The 12410-nt window shown below is 39.1% G+C and overlaps 1 protein-coding gene across 4 annotated transcripts in view; it reads left to right on the top strand.

The window, feature by feature from the left end:
- Positions 1-12410, top strand: part of FBLN2 (fibulin 2) — a 198289-nt gene that overhangs the window by 128953 nt on the left and 56926 nt on the right. For all 4 annotated transcript variants that reach the window (XM_019536956.1, XM_019536957.1, XM_019536958.1 and 1 more), the window contains 2 exons: positions 6074-6185; positions 10612-10741. In XM_019536956.1, coding sequence (XP_019392501.1) covers positions 6074-6185; positions 10612-10741 — 242 coding nt within the window. The remainder of the gene's footprint in view (positions 1-6073; positions 6186-10611; positions 10742-12410) is intronic.

Below are 12410 nucleotides of genomic sequence, written 5' to 3'. Positions count from 1 at the left end.
CGGAGGTGGTTCAAGCACCTACATTGAACACCTTCAAGAGCAAATTGGATGCTTATCGTGCTGGGATCCTATGACCCCAGCTGACTTCTTGCCCTTTGGGTGGGGGGCTGCATTCGATGATCTTCCAAGGTCCCTTCAAGCCCTAATGTCTATGAAATCTATGAATTACTGATAAGTGGTCAGGAAAATAACAGTTGACTGTTGGATGACTGTGGGCCTGGACCACAACTTACTATTGTTTCCAGCACATATAGCTGTAATAAGTACAAGTCACGTCCAATCACCTTTAATGATTCCTCTTCTTTGTTAGTGGTGGGTAAAGCTGGTTGGAATGAGCAGTATTTTTTCATAGAAATTTTTTACTTTTCAGTAAAAAATCAAAATACCAAACAAACTACTTTGGCCACAAAGTAAAATATTTGATTTAGAAAAGCTCCCATGAGGCTTCCTGAGAGCAGTCATTTGAGTGCCTGATGATTCTTTTCTATAGGTTGAGTGGTTCTTGCTTGTTTAAACAAGCCCTTGGGTATCATAGAGCAGCTGAGGTTTATTTCTAGGAACTGTTTCAAAGTTAGTTTTGTTTTCAACTTTTATAAGAATACAAGCACTCTTCTCAGTTTTTAGTACCATAGATTATTCGCATTGCCAGATTATTATGAAATCATGTTTCAGTTGGCAACATGACTTGTAAGCATGCTGTGCCAAATAGAGCTTTTGTCTGCTAACAAGGAATCTCTGTCAGGAATGGGAGATAAACTGAATCTGACAGGAGAATGTGCATGAAGAAGCATGAATTTTGATAATTTAATTAAACACAATAACTGAATATGCATTTTTCTCTTATTCCTACCTTCCCCCATTGTTTTATCTGTGATAACTAAAATGTGATTATCTGGTGAATGTTCCCACAGACAGACCTTTAAGGATGACCTGGAATTGGAAGTTCTAGCTGCAGCACCACAAAGACACTGAGCATATTAACAAAACCCTCAGTTAAGAATCTAAGTGCTTTTCTAAGAATTAAATCCATGAGTACAAAAAAAAATCAGTAGAAATAAGCATCTCTTATCTCACAAAATTTCATGGAGGTTCTTTTAAAGTTTCTTAACATTTTAGAAGTGATGAAATAACATCAGCCTTGCAGTTATTTCCTATACTAATCAGAAAGAGTCCAAGGAAATAGTGATAATAGAGATGTGGATATGTTTATTTCTTATAGCTAAAACTATACAACCGTTGTAAACAGTTAAAAGAGAATGCACAAAGAGTGCTTTTAATCCATTATCATTTCTGATTACTTAGCTTCAAGCCATAGATGATCTAGGAGACAGGGTTCAGAAACATACAGCCCACAAACTGCATCCAGCCCACAGAGCCACTAGCTCCTGCCAGCAGAGCCAGAGGTTAAGCAGTGGGGAGCTAGTCCACAGAAACTTCTAGCTATACTCTTGTATCCACTGCTGCTTGCTTGCTCCCTAGTCTCCCCCTGGCTACAGCATGGGTATAGATTTCAGCCAGTGGGGATCTGCACCAGGGGCTGGGCAACTGGAAGCTGCATCCAAACTGTTACCACTTCTCTTTCCCCCCTGCCCCTACCTCCCAGCTGTGGCACAGAAGTGGCAGCAGCTTGGACACAGCTTCCAGCTGGCTAGCCCTTGGTGCAGCTGTCCACCAGAAACTGTGCCCATACCCTATCTGAGGAGCAGGGGGTCTGGGTGAGGCAGCAGTGACGTGTATGCAGCTCCCAACTGCCTGGCCTTGCAACTCTCCACCACTGACGTGCCATGGAAGCCACCTGGCCTGCATCACACCAGAGCTGGGTTGATGGAGACCATGGCTTGAAAAGGTTGCTTCCTGCTGATATAGAACATGGAGTTTGTGGTGGGGAGAGAAGCTTATGGAAATATATAACACATGTCTGCAGAGTTCCACAAGTTCTGCCTGACATTGAAGCAAAAAAAAATAAATTATAATACAGTAGGTTCTCTCTATTCTCTTTTCTGTTAAATGTGTGGTGTGGATATCCAGGTGTGTTTAAACTGGGATCTTTGATATAAATACTTGTTAGTTGTAAATGTTATGGTTTGCAAAGGAAAATAAGTTGGTTGGACACAGTATACCAGTTGCAAACTACTGTTTATTGAATTGGCATGTGGGAATAGCCACCACTTAAGATTACTGGCAACTTGCAAAAGATAGAAAGCATCTCTGCTGAGGTTTATAATAGGGTAGAAAGTGAAAATATATATTCAGAAAACTAACTTGTAAGTTATATTTCACCTTGCTGAAAGCACTAGTCTTTAAAGGGTTATGAAGTCATTTCCAATAAGTAGACTATAATAGTACCAGAGTACTGAATGTCTATATGTAAGTAAGCAACAGTTCAGTTTTACAATTTTAGTCTGAGATCCTTTACAAGACTTTTACAGCTATTCTGATTCTATTACAACAATTTTGCCTATTATTCCCTTTTAGAGCAAGAAGTCAGTTTCCCTCCCTCTGTACAAGCATGTGTCACATCAGTATCGGTAAAGAAAAGTGGTTTTTAACAAATGCATCCCTTAACTTTTTAAGATGGTGCTCAGAAACTTAGTGATCAATTTTAGTAACGTGTTACCATCTATGGATCTCATTTAGGTCAATCCTCAGATGAAACTTCAGAATGCTTTCTTCCTGCTTCATCGTGTTGGTAACATCAAACAATCACCCAACACCAGATTTTGGCCAAATTACTAAAATGTAGAAAGCATTCTGAATCCACATGGGAATGAAGCAAGTAATTGGTACAATTCTTTAAAAATAATTTGGGTATCATTAGTTAACCAGACGATGGCAAGCTGTACTATAACTTGGGGTGGATAAATTCCGTTGTCACTTTTCATATGTGAACCGCTCTTTGTTCCAGTGTGTTGCTTTTGCAATGTTTATTAGTGTGCTTCTCAGTAATATAAAATTATACCACTATAGCCCATATATTTAAAGCTTGAAAAACTTTTAAAAAATCCTCAAAAGGCATTTGGCAAGTAACTTTCTTACTAAAGCAGTTCCAAAGTTAGTCACACATCAGAAATACTCTCTATTGGTGCTGGCCTATCTAGGATGTGACAGCTAATTAGGAAGAGGCCTGCTTATTCCCATTCCTGATTATTAGGGGTTATACTGCATTGGTGATGAAAACACCCCAGTAACTGAGGCATACTGTTGGCCATTAGGGCCTAAGGGGTAAAGCTTGTAGATCCAAGGTGTACAAACCAGTATCAGTTTGGAAGTTAATGTATTGATATGCTTGATTGCTGTTTGCAATACGGTAGCGTGATGAGTCCCCAGTCACAATCTAGATACTGAAGAGACACCAAGTAAAATATCCTTAAAAAAAAAAAAGTACATTTCATAGAATGTTGACCTAATTTGCTAGCATATATTGTATTACACTTATTCTTGAATGTTTACTGCTGCAGTGTTCTTCCACTAGGGAGAAGGTATAAAATTCTGTATAAAATTCCACATTTCCATCATTTTTACTACATCTTAGCACTTGTGTTTTACATAAGCTAATAAGCAGACTCAGGTTTGTCTCTGAGGGCTTTTTTATTGTGCAACTAAAACATCATATTCAAGCCTCAGATTGTATTCTAAGCAGATATCAAGAGCAAATTGTTTAATCCAGTATTTCTCAACCTATGGGTCATGACCCAAAAGTGGGTCACAAGAATATATGAAAGGCTCACAAACAAACTTTAAAAATGGATCATATTTTGCATACATTTTTTAAAAAAATAGATGCTGCTTGTGCTTAATCATATGTTAACACTGTGCACAGTAAAAAAAAAAAAAAAAGGGATCTGGATTTCCTGTTTGCCATGGAACAATGTGGAAAAAACAGATTTTCTCCTTTAAAGGAGAAAAATGTAGGAGACCATAGGTTTCCACTTGCAGGCAGACAGAATTCCAGTCTGCAAGAGGCTGCTTGGAGCTGGGGGGAGCAGGAGGATGGTAATTAGGTAGCCAGGTATGGAGAGCAGCTCTCTACAAGTAAGTCTATGGGGCAGTGAGTGGGAGGGTAGAAACAATGCATTAGGGGGGCGGGGGGAGAGCACAGACGACATATCGGGAGGTCATGGCCCAGATTTGTGCACCCACAGAAGGTATGGGACTCCAGTCTGGCTGGAATGTCATGGGCAGAATCCACCTCCAAGGCCCAGCAGGCAGGATCCAGGAGGGTGGAATAGGGCAGTGAGACTCATTGCTGCAGCTGCTATTGTCAGGACTCCCTTCAGCCACACTGCCAGCAGCATCAGGAATAACTGACGGGGGGAGGCATGCTGCCCTTACTTCCTCCTGCTGCCAGCTGCTTGTACGCTGGGCCATGATTCTTCCCTGCTGCCATGGTCCAGCCACTGCCACCACTTCCCTCAGGCCATTACCCCAGAGAGGAGGGGAGGTGGTGGGCAGTGCCATCACCGGCCTTTGCTGGTTCAGCCAAGCCAGAGCCCTGTGCCTGCTGTAGGCACACATATCTGGGGGAACATGTGCCTCCCTGTGCCCCACACACGTGCCCCTGCTCCATACACTCATCCCCTGGCCCCACACACTGTGGGCGTGGGGGCAGCAGCTTAGGAATGAGGGGCACCAGCAGAGCCAGGGGACTGCAGGTTAGGAGTGAGGAGTACCAGCAGATCAGTTCACGATCTTTTTTTCAAGTTGCACAATGTTGAATGTCACTTGGGAGTAATGGGAGGCCACATGTTGATATTGCTCTTAATGTGTTGCTATTGATATTGATTTCTGCCTTTAAAATTAAGACTGTTGAGCTGCTTTAACTTATAGTGTGTAATAAGTATTTTGGAGGCAAAATACTTATGTATTTTCTATCTAAACTATTTATTGGGTCGGGACTGGCCGTCAGTGTTTACTAATGGGTCCTGGTACAAAAAAGGTTGAGAACCACTGGTTTAATCCATTTTATGGAAACAATTGCTTAGCACTGCATTGGTGCAACTCTTCCAGACAAAACCTTTGTAAGCACTGGGAGAAAATGGCAAAAAAAGTTTGTTATCATATGTACTTTAAACTTCAGCCCTATTTTTTATGTCAGAGGAACACAACTACCATGAGGCATGCATGTGCTGATGTATATTTGTAATAGAGTTTATGCTCATGAATTTTAATAATCTTTCTAACATGTTAGTCAGCCCAACTAATAAGCAGAGTCCTCATTACAATTCAGCATTTTGGTCACAGATAAGCCTGTATGGAATAAATAAGATGAAATTGATGTTTATTGTGGTTTTAAATGGATTTACTTAAAAAAAATACTTTTTCTTCATTTAAAACTTCCTTTGTCATCTTTGCTTCCATAAAAAAAACCAATGTTCTCCACTATGCCAAACCATTTTCTGTAAGGGTAGCTTCACCATTTCATTGTCTTTTCAGTCCAGGAATAGGGGGGTGTCACCACAAGATTCTTCAAGCTTTCCTTGCTAGTGTAATACAACTATATTACTTATTAAACAAGTAAGAACCTAAATCTGCTTGTAGATTACGTGTTTCTATCCTCCCCAAATATCCATCACATAAACTCTACATATACCTTGTATACAAATACTAGTAAATATTTTTGTTTGATAATGGAGATGCATTTTTATGCAGAACCACTAAAAGCAAGTGTTTGCACTGTATTTTGTTTACTGTGCTATAACTCTGGAATGATCACTGCCAAGAGTTTAGCTTTTCAGTGGCATGTTTAAGGCTAGCCTTTGGTTAAATGTTGAGTGCTTTTAAACTGATAGCTTTAGATCTTTAAAAACATAAGATAATAGACCGAAGTCCAAATATTGCTTCTGGTTTAAGTGTAGTGTGACAGCTCAGCTCAGAAAACTAACTGTACTATTTTATCTTTAGAATGAAATCTGCTGTTCACTGTAGCTGTCTGCATGGTGAAAAACCAAATGATTTTTCAAGCTGTGGAAAGACTCAACAAGATCTTTTAAAATATTCTTATTTGTAGCCTATTTTCAGTTAAAAACAAAAACCTGCTCCTCACAAAACCATTCCATTTCTATAATTTATTCAGGTTCCACCAAGGACTTAATTGAAACTTGTTGTGCAGCTGGACAACAGTGGGCTATAGACAATGAGGAATGCATGGAAATCCCCATAAGTGGAACTGATGGTGATATTTGCAGGTATGTAAGTCAAAAGGCTGCATGAATTGTCCACCTCCCAGGAAACTTGGAATTGGTCCATTCTCCAGATAGTATTGGCTAACTATCAGTGGGTAAGGAGAGAATGGGGAGAATTTTTCTTAAAATCTGCAATAGAATCTAATATAAACAGATGATTTTTAAAGATTTTTTCTTACTATGGTACCAGAACAAAACACATTTTGCTTCCCAGATCTGTGGAGTTCAATGTGGTTGGACAGAGTAGATAAGTATTCCTCACAGCTCTGCTTGACAAATATTAAATCATTTTCCTCTTCATTAGTTGGCAAACTTGACAGTTCATCCAAAAGTTGGGTTCTGGCACTCATTCACTGGGATTCACAGGGTATCCAAGGGAAGTTATAGGGTAGGTGCATGAAGCTGTTGAAGTCTAACCCTAGTATAGCCTAGTTACAAAGAAAAGAGTAAACTAACATGTTCTCCCTGTTACACCAACTCCATGTAATACCACCTCAACCATTTGAGCCTGAAAAAGGGGCTTTAGACTGAACTGGAAATAAAATAATAATGAATGTGAAGTACAATAATGCAAACCAAACGACTTCCTTTAAATGCTGCTTCAGCGTTCTAAGGTGCTGGTGTTGGTTCTGAACTGATGCTGGAATAGACCAGAAGAAATATGTTATTGTAATCCACTGGATATGCATTTAAAAACCAGTCTGAATTTTAGTGCAGTGTAATTTGCACATCTCAGATACATGAACTGGAAAAAATAAGGGCAATTTTAGCCCTAGACTTGTATACAGGTGGAAATCTAGTAATCCATTAGCTGCATATGGCAAGGCTGAATTTAGTCCTAAATGCTAAATCCCAGTGTATCACACTAAACTGATCTCAAGAGACTTACATGAACAGAGACTACAATCAAAGGATCTTTATGCTTGTGTATTTACAAGCTCACTCTAATTTCACCTGCTCACAGGCTTTAATGGTTCAGAACTCTCTCTGTAAACTGGTGATATGTGCAGTAGGAAAACATAAATAGGAAATCCATTATCCCTTTTAGGAAATATTAAAACAAGTTTCCACCTGCATAATGCAGGTGTATGTATTTTGATGCACTATATGCTTTGGCAAAATACTGACAAGTAACTGGATAATTACCTACCTGGAAACATGCAAGTAACTAAGCTCTTTTGGTAATCATATGGTATAGAATGGATATAAACTGTCTTGATTAACAACTGTTTTGTCTAGAATAACAAGGTATTAACACCTAGACTTTTGCAAGTGACCAAAGAAACAATTGATCTTTTACATCACATCTGAAAAATAAGAGCCAGAACTAAATCAGTGTAGTTATACTGAAATCCACAGAACTTGGAAGTGTGCCAGTTTGTGCCAACTGAAACCATCCAAGAATGTCCAGAAATGTGTTGTACCATCCTGAGGCATTAGAACAGAACAGACTTAAAGGTGAAATTGCTGCTAACTAAATCACTGAAATAACTTCCTGCAGTTCCTGAGTTTTCCTTGGACATGTCCTATGAATGCACCTGCCAGGCATTACTTTGTTTGGCTTATGATGAAACAACTGCTGTTGATGGAGAATGGCAAATATGATAACAGAGATTACTTTTATAGACTAACCCTAGCCTTTATATATTCTTTAGGATTAGTATAAAGTTTGCATAACTTTCTGGATTTGTACAGTAAGTTGTGAATGATGTGTGAAGTGAAACACACTGCTCAAACATGCTGCTTAGCTGTGCCAAGGATCTGGTGAGGTTTTTTTCATTATGTCCAGAAGCCACTAATTAACCCTCTCCCCTGCAAACTACAGTGTCATTTCTTATTCCATTTCAACCTCCATCCAACCCTTGCAATATCATCTTGCAAAATAAATCATCTAAAATATTTAGAATGTTTTAGCCAGTTTTGATTTTTCTCATTAATGTTATAGATGTACTTGTTCTGATGAGAACAGAGATTAATTAATAAGAAATGATTACTAGAGCAGAGTTCTGATCGTTCCAGTGCTTGTGTCCTGGAACTAACCATATCAGTGCAGTCAAACTAATGCAAACCACTAAATGAGATGCACATTACCCAAACAGTGTAGGGATATATTTGAGCATATTACCACATTAAGTTGCCCTGGTCTCAGTCCTGCTTTGTGCAACTGCAGTATGCCTATGTTAGTTCCAGCAGGTTAATAAATTGATGTTGTATCAGCATGAAACTTGTTTCTAGTGTAGATAGAGCCTCAGCTCCACTTGAAGCAATAGTCTGGTTACCTGACCTGCCTAGAGCATGTTTTGGACTGGAAACAAAAGTATGAAGTCTAAAAGGTTTGGGCTCAGCATGGTTCAGTGGAACGGTCCCTTTGACATGTTAAAGTTACAAGTATAAAGAAATGACACCACCTACAAAAATGTATTTCCTTTGTATGTTCTGTAGCAGAAAGGAACTTCTCACACCGAAGTGTAACCTTCCACAATATTCTGAATCCATGGAGACCGGAGTCTTTTAATAATAGCTAATAGGTTTTGGATTGTTGGTGCTTGGCATCCAAAAAACAATATTCCATTCAGTCTTGGTTTTTCCGGCCTCTTTTGAAGAGCCTTAATAATCATCAATGACTTCAATTTTTACCAGACATTTCAAATGCCTTGTGATGTCAATAAAAATTAAATTAGTTGCCATTAAAGACATTTGGATGTGTGTGTAACAGGTGGTCCCTCCTTTAGCCCAATAGGAGCTGATTTGCTCATAAAGTCAAGTCAGTTCTCAGTTCCACTCCATTTATTTTACAGGGAGAATGCTTGATCCCAAAGCAAACAAGCCAAGCAGTAACATACAAAGCAATAATGTTAACAAAAGCAAAACCTACAGTCTTTCTCCAAACCTTGGGAGAGGGGCAAACCCCTAGCTCAGTGCTTACCAGCCTCCTCTCTACCCTTGCTACCCTCTTGAGGAGCCTTTAACTTCCCCCTAGGGGGATCCCCAGGCTCCTAAGCAGGCAGACTCCTCTCCCTAAACCCCTGCAGCTGGGTTTCAGCCCCTGAGTCATGCACCTCATTACAATGAGCCATTCACATTTAAAATAAACAACTGTGTTTTTGTAGTTAGCAATTCTTACTGGAACCGGAAAAAAATGTCCTTGGAAAAAAAAAAGCACAAAAAGGGGGAAAACCATTGCAAAATTAGTGACCATATTCATAGTGTTCAGTATGTAAAGTTAACTTCAGACTGACCTATGTGTCCTTTGACATGAACTGTGTACTGCTCATGATCAAGTTATTGTCACATTGCCACATGCTAGTTTGCACTGAACTGTACAACCTCTCCTTCCAATTTTTTTTCTAAGCACCAAGGAAAAAAAAACAATCTGGAAACTTTTTGCTTAGAAAAGAAAAACCCTTGACTTCTTGGGAGACCATTTTTATTGAAAAAATTATACACATCTAATTGTCAACAGTTTTTTGCTTTGAAATTGATGTCTGTGAAGGACAGCCAATTGGCTTTTAGAAACTGGCTGTTAAAAAGCACCAGGCCTTAGTGCTGGTGTAACAGCATCAGTGCATATTTATGAGGCCAGGGGTTGGGGTGGATGGAGGTTACATCCCTTGGGTCTACCATTTTAAGGATGGCTACTTGAATTATAATCTGTAACTGGTACCAGAATTAACTATCACCAATGAGTGGTTCTGTATGGAAAAAGTAAGGCTTCCATGCTTTTCCCATATCACGGCAAAATGAGTATACAACAGATACATTTTTGTATTCTTAATGGTTTCGCTTTTCCTAGAAAGCTACTACTTGGGTTATCTAAATACTGATGGACAGATTCATATACTGAAGTTAAAAGGCAGTATTGTAATCCTTTAAACATATCTCTTACATTAGCCTTTAAAAAAGAAAATTCAGATTGATTTTAAAATTACCAGAACCTGTCACAGACCTGGGTAAGGTGTAAGATTCGGTAGATAACTATCTTCATTATTAAAACATGCATCTTCTTTCAAGTCTGAATTTGAACTTCTAGTCAAAGGCTCTTGTTAGACCTCTGGTCTGCTGGACTGAAAGGTCCTCTCTTTTCAAATTTTGGTTCCTCTGGTAGACTTTTATAAACTGATACCAAATCAGACCTTCTCTCTGACAAGATAAACAGGCTGGATTTCTTGAGTCTTACCATGTTTTCCAACATAAATGAAGTAGAATATAATGGATGAAATCCTGGCTGCAGTAAGATCAATGGAAAAACTCCTTTTGTCAGTAGAGACAGGATTTCACCTAATTTACACTTCTTAATACTTCTTTCTTCTATGTGTATATCTTCCCAACTCCGATAACACTCATTCTCATTGCCTGTTCTTTCATATAGCCTGATGGGCACTGTCTTTTGAATGCCAGCTAATGCCTGATCTGTTCTGTCATTTTGCAGAATTGCTCAGAAGCAATGTTGTGTCTCATACTTAAAAGAAAACAGCTGTGTTACTGGCATGATTGCAGCCAAGGAAGGAGTTTTGTGTGGACCTGATGAAAGTGATACCTGTGGAGGATCTTCTTATAAGGCAAGGCCCTGTTGTACTACTTCAAAGCTTGTTTTTCAGTTTTGCACATTTTTAACATGTTTTATATTTGTTCTGTGTAGCTTAGTTAAGTATAAAGTTTCCTGAGTAAGGCATGGAAATAACCCTTAGCTAAGTATTACATTTAGGCTCAATTGTGCCTGATGGGCTTATTCAGTGCTTTGAAACTTTCTAATAATGGTCATTTGTGTTGTCTGTGTCTGCATTTTTAAGACGAAACTTGCTGTTTTTATTGCTGCATTCCCTATTTAGAAGAATTGAGAAATCCAGGTTTGTTTTATAGTTATAGCGTAGGAGGTTTTAGAAAATTATGGGAGAAAGCCGAATCAAAGATATAACTGCAGAAGCCCATGACTGAACAACTTGTCTGCTTAGGTACAATATTAAATTTCAGTTTAATTTAGCAGTTAAACAAGCTTTTGATTAGAGAAATAAATATTTAGATGACTAGAGAACTTTACCTCATCCATAAGAAAGGCTATTAACTGGTGGTTCACATTAAAAATCAGTACCACAATTTTAGTTCATTTAAATCAGACCAGCTGTATTGAAGTAATTTTAAGCTTACACCAGGTTTCATCAGTTGAAGACTTGGCCTTTTACTTGTTATGCTGGTTTCCTTAGATTGTACTCATTAAAAGCTTAATATGATTTATGTAGGCACACCTAGGCTCACATGTAACTTCAGTTGTCTAAGCAGGAAACATTATTATCTCTGTCTGCTCTGATACATCAGAGATTCCTGAGGATAATTTTATTCATGAGCAAGGAAGGTGTACCTAGTTTATAGTATATGTTTTAATTACCTTAAACATTTCAATGGATAATTTAGTTTTGAAATATATTATTGGGGACAAAATGCTGCCTTCAGAAACACAGAAAGGAATGAATGACGCTTTTGTATCCAGGGGAATAATTTAGTTTCTGAAATAGGTCAGAAGTGCTACTTTTAGTTTCTGCTGCCAGTCTCTCCTGCGCACTGTAAAGCACTATTATCTAGATTGTACCTGTTCACACGTTATAAGCTTAGGCAGTAGAACAGCAGTTCCCAAACTCTGACAGATTGCGTACCATCAATTTAAAACGATACAGCTTTAAGTACCAACAGCAAATTTTTCATACACATGGGTAACAGACTATTTATTAAAGCAACATCAAAATCTTTAGTAATCATAAAGCAATGTTTTATCAGTTACAGTAGCCATATAAAATAATTATAAATTGGAAAGAAGACGGTGATTACCTGTTCAGAGATGCTTTTCGGGATGTCTGGCAATGTCTTTAGTGGGAGGGGTAAGCTTGCTTGACAGAACACAGTACTCTGATGTCTGGTGTGGGGCTGTGGTTGTGTGTGTATGGGGTTTGCAGCCCAGGGAGGAGGTGTCCCTGCACACCCTGGCAGGATGCTGTGGCGGAATGCCGGGCTAGCGGTTCCGGCACCGCTTAGGGGAGCCGCAGGCTTTGCGAAGCTGTGCGAGCGCGCGGCTTGTGGGGCGGGATTGGAGGTAGCTTTATAGCCGCCCTCAAGGTTCGCCGAGTTGGCACAAGTAGACGACTTAGAGTAAGTTGTTAGTTTTCTTTGTAATAAGTCTATAGGATGTCCGTTGGTTCACGAGGTTCCAGAGCCAGCCCTTGCGTTCCAACACTGGAA

Source organism: Crocodylus porosus, unplaced genomic scaffold (assembly GCF_001723895.1).
Source record: "Crocodylus porosus isolate Cpor-Errol unplaced genomic scaffold, CroPor_comp1, whole genome shotgun sequence".
In the NCBI taxonomy this organism is placed as follows: Eukaryota; Metazoa; Chordata; order Crocodylia; family Crocodylidae; genus Crocodylus; species Crocodylus porosus.
The sequence above is the reverse complement of the archived record's forward strand: the minus strand, read 5'-3'. Positions and strand labels throughout refer to the sequence as shown.